Below are 14,010 nucleotides of genomic sequence, written 5' to 3'. Positions count from 1 at the left end.
GGCTGCCTGCAGGAGATCTGCTGACAGTGCCAGGGCTTGAGGATGCTGAGCACTGATGGCCAAGGGAATGACAGACCTCCCACTGCTCCCCTGGAATCCCAGGGACAGTTCACTCGGATCTGCACTTCAAAGGAAGTGAGCTACCAAGGAAAGAACAAGAACTGTGTGTGCAAGCCTGCTGAGTGCCTGTTGGCAGCCCTCCTTACACTGGCAGGAGAAGAGAGCCACAGCCCAGGCATCACAAAGGTGCACAGGGTTGCTCAAGACCTTTTCCTAAACTTTTCCAGGGTAAAACCAAAGGAATTCAAGACAGGGTTGTGAGTAGCTGATCTGAGAGAACGTGGGAGCAAGATGCGTTTGCAGACACAAGACATCTGCATATGGAATGGAGAGTAAGAGAGAAGAGCACAAGGCAATTGATACAGGAAGCAAGGACCAGCAGACGCCCAGTTCTTTTTTCTCTCTTTCAGGTATCAGCCACAATGTGCCAGAGGTCTCAGGCCACTGTGCCTGATCGACCTGGGGTTCCTGATGCTTCCAGTGGTCTCTTCCAGTGTCTCCATGTGACTAGTCCCAGCCGAACAGCAAAGATCAAGCACGTCAGTGCCAGCAGAACAACTGGGGGAAAAGCACAGAAGCACATTAGAGCATAAAAGAAAGGCAGTGCCTCTTGTCATACCCCAGCTCCCAGAAGAGGGGCTATTCAGGGAAAGAGAAAAAAACCACAACTGCCTGTATAGGATCCATTACCCCCAGAGCTGTATCTCTCTGAGTTTTACTGCTATACAGTCAAACTCACCCAATGCTTGCAGGTCAAGGCATGTCTAAAAAGGGGGAGGCTTCCTGGACACAGGAATTAAAATACATTACATTAACAAAATACTCCAAGAATAGTTGAACTATATAAAGAAACGTGCTAGTTTGGGAAAAGCACATTCTTGTCCTACCAGCCAAACAAGCTGAACACTAAGAATGAAGTTTTGCTGGTAGAGATGTACCTACTGCAGGAACAGAGCTGCCTGCCAGAGACCATGCGCACCTCCACATTCCCAGTGGCTACAACCATCAGGAGACGAGCCTGCAGTGTCCCCATGGCTGTGGAAGACAAGCTTTGCCAAGTCCTGCTGGGTGCTTTCAGACATGACAAGGCTCCAGCTGCGCTTACAGCAAAGAGAGCTGTACTGGAGTGGCTCCAATGGTGATGCCAGTCCAGAATTTAGCTTTAGCCACTGGTATGTGGCAGTGGGAAGGCTGAAGGGTGGGAATATGCTGCCTTCTGCTGACCCCGTGGTGGGAATAGGCATCTCAAGCTGCTACAGCAGGATTCAGAGTTCACACAGCTCAGTCCCTTTTGTGTCAGCATAAAACTGCTCATAATGGTACAGCTTCTGCCAGACTGCAATTGTACAGAATTTGGATAGCTTAAGCCCTTTTACCACGGATGACTACACTCAACTTTGCTACAGTGGCTGGCAGCAACCAGATAATCCCAGGAAAACCTGTTAAGGCTAGCCTGAGCTCTGCATCAGAGAGGAGCATGTGCAGAGGTTTGCACTGTGAAGTCCTCCGTGGGTCAGAAGCTTATGCACTGCTCCTATATGCCCAACAGTACAGGGCAAATGGAAGCCCACAGCCTTCATCCCAGCCCGGCTTCTCCTTTGGCCTGCCCTACGTCAGATGGAGCTGCTGGAGGAGCCAAGTGGGTGCTGGAGGACTGCAGGACAAACATATTGCACTGGGAAGTGAACTTGAGACAACACAAGGTTTGGATTCAGCCCCGAGGCTCATGGGCAATGATTTCTGCTCTACTCTTTCCTTAGCAAAATGAATACTTTCAAGTATGTCACTAGTTCTGCTTTTAACAAATAATGCTTTTCAAGTGGAAAGGCTTTCTGCCCTCGGCTCAGAGGAAGGGTGTGAAGTTTACTGGCCTTCTTTTACAGGAATTAGAAAGACTCACCTATAAAAACGTTGTTGGTCAGTGGGGATGAAAACGAGCCGTTCTTGCAGGCGCTGCCGGTCAGAGCTGCTATGACCACTGGGTAGACTGTGAGGTTATAGCGGACATACTTGTCAAGAAAGTAATTTTCTAGGTAAAACCTGTGAAGAAAAAGAGTGACCAAAGTAAGAATTTTCTCTGTATTTCATTTCCATTCCCTAAGAAAGGAATTAGACAGAGAATGGGGGGTTTTGTGGACCAGTTTGGATGAGAGTCCAAAATTTTTCATTTACTAATATTCAAAAAATGCATAAATAATTTATTTTATGTAGGTTTAGGGAAAAATAAAGCCGTGTTTCAGATGGTTTCTGTATCACACCTTCACCTGTAAACCTAAGGCAGGTTGGGCTCATGCAAGTCACAAAAACATGTTCCTGGCCCACAACATGTGCTTATTGGCATTGCTGAGATCAGGGAAGAAAAGCTCTGCCAGACTCCCAGTCTGTACTCGGTGTTGGGAGAAGGACAAGCGATGAGTGAAGTGGAACAGATGGTCACCACTGGTGAGAGGTGGAAGGGGTCTTTGAGGCTTGGTGGGGACCCGTGGGGTCGCTTACCATATGACCAGGCCGAGAGCCAGGATGCTCAGGGAAGCAGTGGTTGCTTTCTCATTGGGGACATTCCACTTGTAGATCAGCACGACGGCGAAATTCAGCAGCGTGGCGATGCTGGTCCATGTCACATACAGCGCCAGCCCATTCTGGACCTGCCACACAGCACAGCAAGAGGACAGGGGTGACATACAGGTAATCTCTGTTTGTCTTTGGTGGCCCATAGGCCCTGGTGCACTTAAGCGAGCCTTCTGGACCTAGCTGCAGGAAAGGTCCCTCATCATGGAGAAAAGGTGAAGCTTTGGAGTCCTGAAGGGCTCCAGAGATCCAGCCCAGCGGTGTGTTATACTGGTGTTTCAGGAAGTGCAATAAAAAGAGCTGAGCCCACTCCCAGTTTGTGCCGAGAGATGTAGATGCATTTCCAGAAGGGTTGGTAGGAACTTCTCTGTGCAGTGCAGAAATCTTTCCTGAGCTATGATCTGCCACTGAATCTTTCACTCTGATACCTCCAGCACTGCACAGAAGTTGGGGTTTTTTTACCATTTACCCACAGCACAGCTTCTCAAAAGCCACCTACCAGAATGCGGATGAGCCAGAGCTCAGCTTTGTGACCCTTCACAAACCATGAGGAATGGATGCTCAAGGCTCGGTGGGAAATGAAGAGGGAGGCACATGTGGTAAGAGAGAGGACTGCCAGGAACACCAGGGCTGGAAGGAGGTATCTAGGACAAAGAACACATACACACACAATAGACATCACATTTTTCTCAGTGGTGTCACAATGCCCTAATTTGTAGCTTTAGTATTTGGCCTTTACTGGCTTTAAGTTGATCAGCCTTTAATAAAGGTAATCGCTACACGTAGCCCTCATTTTGACATATTGCTGCTGCTGTTTTACTCTGTTAATCATGAAGTTGTTTTCCTGACTGCAAGTGATTTCTTCACCTCTTGACAGTGGTGCTCTCATAAGCCCTTAATGTGACCATCATTATGGAAACAATCCAAGGCAAGGAGCTTAACTGCATTAATGAAGAGAGGCACAGCTCCTGTCTCACCTGTGGAGGTGAAAATGTAGAATAGCAGCTTTGAGGAGATCTTAGACATCAATGACCAATCTGTTTCATGGGCAAGATGACAACGTAATGCAAAACCCCCAAACTTTTATGAAGGCTACATTTTGTGAAAGCCTGGTATAGAGTTTCACAGGTGGGATTAAGTGTTCACACATAGAGGGGGAAAAAAAACCATAGAGAAAGAGAAAGTACTGGGGCAATCCCATCAAGAGCATTAGAAAGTATTTCTCACAAAAGACAACTTACTCTCGGTCCCACAGAAAGAGCCATCCAACATTCAGGCCATTATTCAGACACCACACCACATAAAAAGGTATTGGCAGCAAGTCTGGCTTTATGAAGACATATCCAAGTTCATTCCTGCCAGGAAAAAGTGGCCATGAAGAAAGGAAAAAAATTCCTGCATTGACCAGACAAACCTTTCTGGCCTAGTTTTCTTTATATTATGAGGGATTTTACATTTGAATTCAACATTTCAGCTTACATCAGACTATTTCTCCTGTCTGTCCTTCTTTGATACAATACAGAAATACCTGTGGCTTTCCCTATCAAGCAGTTATTGATCTCATAGCCCCAGGAAAAGTTTCAAGTCCAGTCCAACAAACCAAGAGACTCCCCAGTGCTGGTTGTTTGATCTCTAACAGAAAGTAAACTCAAGGCATTATCTCCATAATCCATTAATTTTGCCCCTGTGGATTCTCAGCCTCTAGCAGTGGGTAAGTGCAGGTTCTGGGTAAATCTGTCTGACCCCCTGAATTGCTGGAAACGAGGCCTCACAGGGAAGTTTACACACTTTGATACCTGTCCACATGTTAGAGCAGTTCATGTACACCTCCAAACTTCTTCCCAGCTTTGGATGCTGGACATAAGAGATGCTCCAGCCACAGAGCTTGAACATATCAAGTCAGGATAAATGGTAATGGGTTTGCTCTTACCAGAAACCCCTAAAAGGGGGGTAAGAGACTGAGCTACTCCAAAAGGGAAGAGTCACTGTCCTTTCTCATTTATACTGTAAATAGGGAAAACTGTAAACAGTAAATAGGGAAAATACCTTCGACAGATCCCTGACAAGGCATAGAGAAGCCAGGCAAGCTGCCAGGCATAGATGACATTCCAGATGAGGAAAGTCCAGCCAGCTGGTGTGAAATCAGTGCTGTACTTGGCCGAGATGTTTCCAGGGGTTGTCCTGAACAGACCTGCAGTAGTGAATGTTGCAGGCAAAAGTGTTATTACATCCAGAGGATGGGGAAGGACTGCTGATTTTCCTCAACCTTCAATCTTCCTCCCTACCTCAGCGGGTTCAGGGATGATGAGAGCACAAGCTTGGTGCAAACCAACCACGTGCTGCGGTTGGTTTAGACACCCATTATGGGGTCATTGTCCCTTATTGGGAACACTGAGCACCTTCCCTCTTACACAGAGCCAGAAAAGCCAGCTGAGTATGAAATCCAGGGGAAAGCACGATGGCAGTTCCTGGTAGATTCAGCTGGGTAGTGTTCAAATGCAGCACCACTGTTGTCTACAAACCCCCAGCAGCAGCCTGAACTTCTTCCACCAGGGATACAAAGGAATGCAAAGACTGCCTTTCTACTACCATTGGATTCAGGTTCAGTGGGGATATTCACTTGGGTTTCAAGGGTCTGGATAGGGTTCAGGCATCTGGCTGTAACACCTGGAGGATGCACTAGCTACCTCCCCATTTCACAGAACAAGATGTATTTGGAGAGTTGATGAGGTAACAGATCTATCCCATCTAAGCCACCTTGTATCATTATGTGATATTAAGCATGAAACCCACCTCTGAACAAAGAAAATTTGCTTGCATTACCTTTGAAAGTCCCAGTGGCATTTCCAGCATTCATTATCACCATGACTGTGAAAGTAGCCAGAGACAGGAACATCACCAAAACCTTCAACTTATGTAGAGCATCCATCTTACTCTGAAACACATTGGACATATTGTTGGCTTATCCTAAAGGATGCCTGGATTTGTTCCACATCCCAGAGACTGCTTCAGAAATAATGTTGTAAATTCACAAATTTTAACTGCCAACTTTTATTTGTGGATTTTTCATTAGAACTAAAAGAGGCCTTGCATGGGCTAGGAGCATCTCCATTTGAAGAGACCTCGTGAGATTGCAGAATGGAAATGGGAAGCTTTGGGAGAGGCGCCTGCTCTGCCACCCTCCATCACTTACCAGCACGATGCAAGAGCCACAGCTCAGGTTTGCCTAAGGTTTGCACAAAGACCTAAATAATTAGCCCACAAAATTAGCTTATCTGGCATCACCATTGCATTTTACTGAAGCAAACAGGCTTATCAAAGGAAGCAAATACGAAAATGTTGAAGTCTTCTCTTCGCAGCCAAGTGCCTTTTAGTTCAACATAACTTCTCACATTTACCTCTCTAATCCTATAACTCCAATAAATTAACTTCCTTTCATGGTGGTATTACCTCCTCACCTACTGGCTGCAAATAAGCTTTTAATGCTTTAGCACATCTCAAGAACTTCATAGGCTATAAAATCCACATTGTACAATTTTTCAAGGTTAGTAAGTAGTGACTTGAGCTTTCCCAAATGATTTCCATTAGTCCAGCATTAATTCTATCCCAGAAAAGTTCAGTGCCACCTCTAAGAGTAAGCACACATGCACTCAGCTATAGGCAACAGCTTTATTTCTCCTCACAGCTCAGCACTTGAGCTGCTTTCTCTGTACAGTGGCACTTCCCTGCTTTCCAGGGCTGGCAGGAGTAACAACTGAGTTGTTTCACATTGCTCAGTCTTGAACAATAAATTCCAGTTCCCACTTCAGAGGATTGTTTTATAGTTCCAGGCTTTGTTCATGGAACACGCAGCATCCAGACACGTCACAAGGAAGTGGGAAGGGAAATTCTGTTTTCTGCGAATCCATACGTGTTTTTCCCTTTTCAGTTCTATCTTAATGGAAAAAACACCCTTCAAAAAAATGAAAATTAAAATCCTATGTGGAAGAATGCAAGATATGAAATTCCAACTAGATTTATGTCAGTCAAATCACAGAACAACATGTTGTCTTCAACAGATACACTGGATTAGCAAATTCTGGAAAGAAAAATCCACTTGTACTATTAGACACATCGTTTCTGGCTCAGGAAATAACTCACATGCAGATTTCTGAAAGCCATGAAAATGTAGGAGAAAAATACCACTGTACACTTGTCAATGATCAAGGAAAGAATATAAGAACAGGATATTTGGCTGCTCCAAACCAGTACACAGAACTAGATGGTCCTGTGATCTCCCTGTCAGGCCAAATCTCTGTCCTCCCATAGTCCTGTAATTGACTTCAGCATCACATTTCTTTTTCATTAGCATATTTGGAAGAACCTTGATTGCACAGCTTCAGAGAAACCCATGTTTGCTTACGGAAGTCTAGGAGGAAAGCCTTATTAAACAGGTCAATAGTTTCACTACTGTCTCTCACCTCCTGCCTCCCTCTAACTTACTGCTTGCAATAAATGTCTGCAACATTTCCTGCCTGCAGTCTCCAGTCACAAACACCCATTAGAAGAATCAGAAATATTACTCACAGGGATCCACACAGGCTTTTTGGCAGTGTTTTACAGCTGTGGTTCAGCTACAAGCAGCGCTGGGGAGTCTCCGCCGCCTAACCTTATCTAAAGAGATTTCATACAACTCTCAACAGACTAATAATCATGTATTATTAAAAGAAAAATAAAAAATCATAGCAGTTAGACATGCTTTCTGTCTGCATGCTGCTGCAGCCTCCAATTGGCTAAAGCCTCCCAAAAACAAGCACTTATGCAAGAGAAATGTGATTACTTAACCAAAGCCTTTTATAACAGCCAGACATTTCGTATAACATTGCACGCTCCCAACTTGTTGGCAGACGGAAGCTAATGAGTGCATGCTCTGGGCTCTTGCCTGCTTTGTCCTTCCCCATCCCTGCCAGGAGGAGGGAAACTGAGCACTTAATCAAAATATTGCGTCTCAAAATCTTAGCACTCCTGAGTGGGAGATGCTGGCAGGGAGTGCTGGAGAAACAGCACAGATTTGGGGTTTGGGAAAGATGGGGATAAAAAGTTATTTGAGTTGGAAGGGAGCTGAAAGACCATGTGGCTCCAATAACCTCCCTGCTGTGGGTAGGGACACCTTCCACTAGACCAGGTTACTCAAAGCCCCATCCAGCCTGGCCTTAAACATTTCCAGGGATGAACACACAGAACCACAGAAAAGTTTAGGTTGGAAAAGACCTCTAAAATCCAGTGTAACCATTAACAACATAGATCCATAGTCTGGATCCTGTAAGCAGCTACAGATCTTCCTATAGCCCCAGATGGAGATTGGTTCATGTGTAAATTTTTGTTCTTTGATATAGGAAAGGCTCCTGCCCCACAATGCAAGCCCATCCCACAGAAGCAGTGCAAGCCATGCAAGCTGATCAGTCTCTGCCTGCATCTGTCTGCTACCGAACCACAGTCTCACCACATCCACTCCTTTCATTTTATATTTCTGCTTGTTTCCTCTCAAATTTAAACTTTTATAGCCAATTAAAATATTCTTCAGCATCAAAATGTTATTTACCTTGTGCAGCCACAGTGCTTACCAAGCAGACAGTCTGGCTGGGAACTGCCCCATGTCAAATATAAAGGCAGTGAATTAACTAGCACCTATCCTCACCTATTGGAAACAACATCATGGGACTGGGAATTAACCCAGCTGGAGCTTCCTTGGCCACTGAGATAGGGGTGGAAAGCCTACATGAACATGGATTTGCCAGCCGTGGGAAGTGCAAGGCATCCAGCCAGCACTGTGCTGTCTATTTATCAGTGTGGGTGTGAGGTCCACCCTTTGAAGGCATCCTGAGGTCCACCCTTTGGAGGTATTCTGATGTGGAAACCAGTGGTTTAAGTATGATTATTTCTTATTAGCCAGACAACATGTTGTGCTCTACACATGGCTCAAAAACAAGAGCTGCTTGAGCTGCTTGTGCATAGCATGTTCATTGAAGAAGACAAAGGCCTGAGCTTGCAGCATGGTGGCATTGGCATTTTTCCCTCCTTTTTTCACTCTGTGAATCCCCCAGATATGTATACATTGACTCTGCCCATGTCCTAGAAACCGCCTTCAAGTCACAAGTTTATAAGCACTTGTTGCAGCAAGCATGGGCTGAAATACAAGCATAACCATGACCAACACTGTATGGCCTCCCCTCCTAGTAGATCAAAATCCACAATGCACCTTTTTCCACACTGGACCATGTCTTATTTATGGCCCTCTTATACATCTAGTGTGTATAGGCACATATATGTCTTTATTGATCAGATAGTCCAAATGACCTCAGCATGATGTCAGACATTACATTTCCGTCCGACAAATGGCTGGCCTGAAATTCTTCACTGAATACAGGCCACTTTATCATCCATGTGCCTGTCAGACACAGCTGGTCAGCCAGGTCCATACTGATCTAAACCTAGGGAAAGTTCTGCATGCAGGAAACATTGGACAAGTGGAAGAACCAAAACACACACACTCCACACACCCCTTGCTGTCCCATGTTCTTGCTGGTTATTCCATAATGCATCTTTTGTTGCAGTGAGACAACTGGAAACATTGCCAATACAGTGGTAGCCTTCTCCTCTGGCCGCACTCAGTAATCCATGCAGAACCTTAAAGCCCACATTCTGGGTTTCAGAAGGGGTTCTTTTTCAGAATAAATCACAACACAGGTCTTGGATAAAATATTCAAAATTGTTTTATCATGCAGCTCTACAAAAATCCCCTCAAGTACGTTGGTAAAGTACAGAGCAATGTACTTAGTGCTTATAAAGTTATTAAAATTGAATGTCTCTTGCTTCACTAGGCTGTACAGCATTCCCAAAAGTGGGAATGCTCAGGACAGCTATAGTTTTAACATACCAAACTCAAAGGAACCTTTTATGGAAAGCCCCTACCTTTCTACAGTGTATCTTCTCTGAAAGAACTTTTAGGTTTATTTCTTCGACATGGGTTTGAATCTCTTTGCTGGCCTGTTGAGGAAATAAAATTATATTGTCAAAGGAGTGGCAAATGCAGTTATATAATTTTAGACATGAAATGGCTGCTAATGCTTGTATGCACAAAGAGAAGCATGATACAATCCATGTTTACAGGGGGATGTGTCTTGAAATCCAGATATGCTGCTGAATTAAATCACTGGAACCAATTCCATGACACAGACAGTGGTTGGTGCTTTTCAAGATAAGTTGCTTTGAATCAAATATAAGTTTGTATTCAACCGGCTCATGACAGAGGAAAACAGTTACCGACTAAAAGTTATTTTACCATCAGAGCAGTTTTCCACTGATAAACAGAGGAAAATACAGGCTCCTCCTGTATTACCAAAAATCTTTAAAGGGTCTATCTTTAGACTCTTTAGAGCCCTCATTTGCTTTAAGAGAGGAAGAAAACGAACAGGAAAAAAGCTGCTTTTCAAGGAGGAAAGACCTACTGTGCCCATTGCTCCCCATGCATGCTCCCTGCAGCACCATGATGTGCTCCACCAGCATCAGGGCACCTCAGACACCAGCTCACACACCAGAGCAGGACTGGTTGCACTGGGACCACAGCTCCACTGTCACTCCCCCATGCACTGGAAAGCCATGTAAGCATTTACAAGGTGATGAGCTAGCATGAGCAGACTTTGTGCTGGTATTAATGCCCTGATGACAAGAGGAAGATCCTATATTTTAAAAACCCCCTTAACATGAATCCTCCAGCTAGTAGGTGAAATAAGACATTATGAGCACAAACAGTTTGAGTTCCAGAACAGAACATGGAAGCCAATTGCTTTCCACCTAGAGGCGCCCCTCTGGAGGTCCTGTCCTCAAAATAAACTCATTTTGCACTGTGCAGGAACCGAGACAAGTTCATCTGTGGACAGCTCACCCACCTAATGGCACACACTGTCATCAGCAGGAAACTCCAGAAAGCAAAGCCCCAGAAACACCTTCCCAGCAAGGCAGGAGCTCAGCAACTCCATTCAGTCTGCCAGAGCCTTTTGTCCCCATCAGCAGCAATGACGGGTTAAATCCTAAAGATATTCTGCACACTCAGTGCTCCAGTTTAATCCTTATAGCCACTTGCTTTAACTCCAGGCTTTCCCAATGTGCTGGTCAAACTGGCACCCAAGAGTCAGTGACCTCGTTGGAAATCACTTTCAGGCCAAGTTCAGCAAGTGTTGACAACCAAATATACTAATCTTCTAACAGCTCAAGCATCCTAATCCTGCAGTGGGTTAATCTGGGTGCCTTCAATGCCAGGGATTTGCCTTTCCTTGCTGCTAGAAGGGATGGGATTTGGCTGTGCACATCAGGATGGGCACACAGGGAAGAGGATCTGTGTTAGCAATCCCCTTCGGGTATTTTAAGAAGGAAAATCATCTGCTTTTTATTGTTGGAGAATAGAACAGATCCACCCTTTGGCAGCAGGGAAATATCCCTAGGTTTGACGGAGCAAGAAGAGTAAGGAACTCACTACCCTTGTATTTTCAACCAGACTTCAAGCTGCCATGCTAAAAATCATTGACTGATCTCCAAATCTTTTCATTGAACTCTAGATTAAGGACATTATTGTAAGCGTTTAAGTAACTCAGACTAACCCCTGCCAGCTCTTGTGAGAGAAAGAGGGACAAAGACAATGCACTTCTGTCTCTAAACTGAACTTCTAAGAAGTAACAAAAAATATCATTCCCAGATGTTCTCACTTACTGGTTAAGGACTGGGAACTTTGCCTTCTTCAAGGGCAGCCCAAGAGTCTGCCTGCAGCAGTGTCCAGCATCTGGCAGGCAGGATCCACAGCATCAGATCAGGAGCATGGCGGCAGGAAGGCACAAGGAACCAGAAACTCACCTGCACAACCCACTCCTTCAAACAGGATGGCTGTGAAGAGATGAGGAAAATAGCAGAGTTGAGCAGCAATGAACAAAGACACATTTATATGGCTGGATATCTTCAATTTATAAACTTCTTCATTGCATAAAGGTTACTTTATTCAATCCCATGGCATTACTGCTGCTCACAGGACTCTCCCATGTCCTCCTCCACCACTGAAGGAATGATAAAACCAAGAGCATTCATTCAGCACTCTGTTTGCTCAGTGTGTCACTTCTCTATCCTTATTGATTGTAAGAATACAGACGTATTACTCTCCTGGATACCTCATCACTATCACCCTGGAATGCTTCACAAGCATTTAATTGCTTCTCTCCCCACAATTCCATGAGAAAGAGCAAAAGCCAGCCAGGGAACAAGCACTGACAGCAGTGGAGTTGTCTCTAAGCCTTCATTTGGTAGAGGTCGCTGTTTTGCAGAGCCCACATGGCCAGCAGCGTGGCCAGGAATAGAGACAGATATGAAGGGAGAAAAGGCACCTGGATGGTGGTCAGAGCACAAGTTTTTCTGACTTCTGTGGGAGCAGAGAGCTGCCTTCATTTATAGCTGCAGCATCCAGGTCAGCAAGAACCTCTCATGCAGAAAGCCTGCCTGAGAGGTAACTCGGGTGGTCTGATTTTCTCTATGGTGCTTTTTTTGTGGCACTTTATATGCTTCAATGCAGTAGTGTCACCTATAATTGGCAGCATTCAATGCCTCTCTCAAGCTGAGCATTTAGAAAATGAGGAACATTTGGATGGCAGCAGCTTTCCTACAAGAGGACAGCATGAAGATTAAACAGATGACTTCCATTCACAGCAGCTGAGTGCCTCACTTTAGTAGGAATACTCCTTTAACATAGCAACTTTGCAATCTAATTATCTAGGTATTTTTAAAAGGCAACTGTGGTTTATATAAAATGCCATCATATGGATATATATCACCTCCTACATGAACTATTAGCAGAACTAGAACATTTAGTCTCATTACTGTGGGAAATTAGTGGAACAAAACTCATTGCAAGACCTTAGAGGTACGGAAGGTGATACTTTATTAAAAAGATTCCAGTAAGTTGGTCCTACTCACTCCCACTCTCCCATCAACATACTCACGTGCACAGGACTGCATGCGTCAATCTGCTCTGGATCAGCCAAGTACAGCAGGAAGCACATGGGATAACACCACCACTCCACTGTGTCTCTGGGATGGGCTTTTCTTTATTTCTGTATGCATCTTTTATGCCCTTCAGCAGTGCATACAATGATTTTGTGTCTCACCCTTCAAGAGTTTCAGGCAAAACCGAGCCTTTTGTTACCCTTAACTGGGCATTTCACAGTTTCTGTACTGTGGGTCATCATCTTGTCTCCTTATCTCTAAGGCTCCAGTTTGGATTTTGTCCTCTGGTTATTTATTTGCATGAAACACATGGGGTGGTTCTGCAGCAATTAATACATGCCACTCCTTTAACTCTTCAACTGCTGTTTTTCTGTTGTCTTCAGCCAGGCATTTCCATTCACATCAGTATTGGTATGTCTGCCAAAAACCTCCACATCAGGCAGGTCTTAACCACGTGAGATCCTGGCACAATTTGGAAGCTGTTAACTTCCTGTGAACCAGCGCAGGGAACAACCCTGGCAACAAATCACACAGCTTTTGGCTGGCCATACAGAAATGCAGAGGTTGAAAATGTCTGTGTGTTGTGGCAAATTTTAGACAGCAGTCCCTTTAAGTGATTTTCTTGTTTATATGTTACCACACAAGATTCATTCACCCTCCTTCCCACATGCCTCATCCTTGTTTCTCCATCTGCTCACCTGTCTCATTCTCACTATTCCACACAATTGCTCCCATCCCCTTTCCCTCAGGGGAAATAACACTTCCAAAGGCTGGTTTCTGCCAATGTCTACCTTCTCCTCTCCCACAAGGATGTGCAAAAGGATTTTCAGACCTATAACTCAACAGAATCATTTGGCTACTTCCTGAAGGCAAAAAAGCAATCCTTTACTCCATGTTCATCTTCCAGACAAATTTCCAGGCTGCCTTTCAGAACACGGAAGAGTTCAAATAATGAAAAAATTATTTCAGTCAGTAATTTAAGACAAAACATCAGTTTCCTTCTAAACTTAGTCAAAACCATCAAGACCTCTTGTACTGTAACTTCGCAGAAACAAACTAAGCCTGAGGCAAGAAAGAAACAATAGAAAATTGCAGCAACAAGGGAAAGCTGCAGCCAAAGAGGGAATTTTGGTGAAGTCAGAAGAGAAAAAAGGGAGCTCTAGCAGGAAGCATAAGGAAGCCATAACTGCAAACAATACTGTAATTTTTGCCTAGAGTAAATGCACGTGTTACTGAAGATGTGTGCACGCACACCCATATACCCAGATCCTCACTTTGCAGCCTCCCCAGAGTCATGCTGTAGGTGTTTTTATTCTTTCAAGCTGGAGACCAGGTATGTCCATGGAAAGCCAGCTGAAC

General features: G+C 44.6%; 1 protein-coding gene across 3 annotated transcripts; it reads right to left on the bottom strand.

Annotated features, from left to right (window-relative positions):
- Positions 1 to 318: 318 nt before the first annotated feature.
- LOC104696597 lies at positions 319 to 12,913 on the bottom strand. Of its 3 annotated transcripts, XM_010410982.4 has the most exons (11): positions 12,648 to 12,912; positions 11,374 to 11,544; positions 9,580 to 9,654; positions 7,195 to 7,281; positions 5,452 to 5,563; positions 4,675 to 4,819; positions 3,870 to 3,983; positions 3,128 to 3,272; positions 2,557 to 2,705; positions 1,961 to 2,100; positions 319 to 618 (listed from the first exon to the last, which is right to left on the bottom strand). In XM_010410982.4, exons 5-11 carry the CDS (start codon positions 5,555 to 5,557, stop codon positions 497 to 499), a joined length of 921 nt encoding a protein of 306 aa, XP_010409284.2. In that variant the 5' UTR covers positions 5,558 to 5,563; positions 7,195 to 7,281; positions 9,580 to 9,654; positions 11,374 to 11,544; positions 12,648 to 12,912; the 3' UTR covers positions 319 to 496. The 3 variants fall into 3 exon arrangements, with proteins under 3 accessions (XP_010409284.2, XP_010409285.2, XP_019148313.2); XM_010410983.4 differs by lacking the exon at positions 7,195 to 7,281 and having other exon boundaries at positions 12,648 to 12,913; XM_019292768.3 differs by lacking the exons at positions 9,580 to 9,654; positions 11,374 to 11,544; positions 12,648 to 12,912 and adding an exon at positions 8,210 to 8,304.
- Positions 12,914 to 14,010: the final 1,097 nt, after the last annotated feature.

The sequence above is a fragment of the Corvus cornix genome, chromosome 3 (genome assembly GCF_000738735.6).
Source record: "Corvus cornix cornix isolate S_Up_H32 chromosome 3, ASM73873v5, whole genome shotgun sequence".
Classification (NCBI taxonomy): Eukaryota; Metazoa; Chordata; class Aves; order Passeriformes; family Corvidae; genus Corvus; species Corvus cornix.
This window is presented reverse-complemented; position numbering and strand designations above follow the sequence as displayed.

Excerpts from the sequence above, each read along its gene's own strand:
- LOC104696597 (XM_010410983.4), bottom strand. The coding sequence starts at position 5,557 with ATGGATGCTCTACATAAGTTGAAGGTTTTGGTGATGTTCCTGTCTCTG. Across the intron at positions 3,273-3,869 it reads CTCTTTCTGTGGGACCGAGA|ATACCTCCTTCCAGCCCTGG; the intron begins GTAAGTTGTCTT and ends TCTTTGTCCTAG. Across the intron at positions 619-1,960 it reads GACCAACAACGTTTTTATAG|TTGTTCTGCTGGCACTGACG; the intron begins GTGAGTCTTTCT and ends CTTTTCCCCCAG.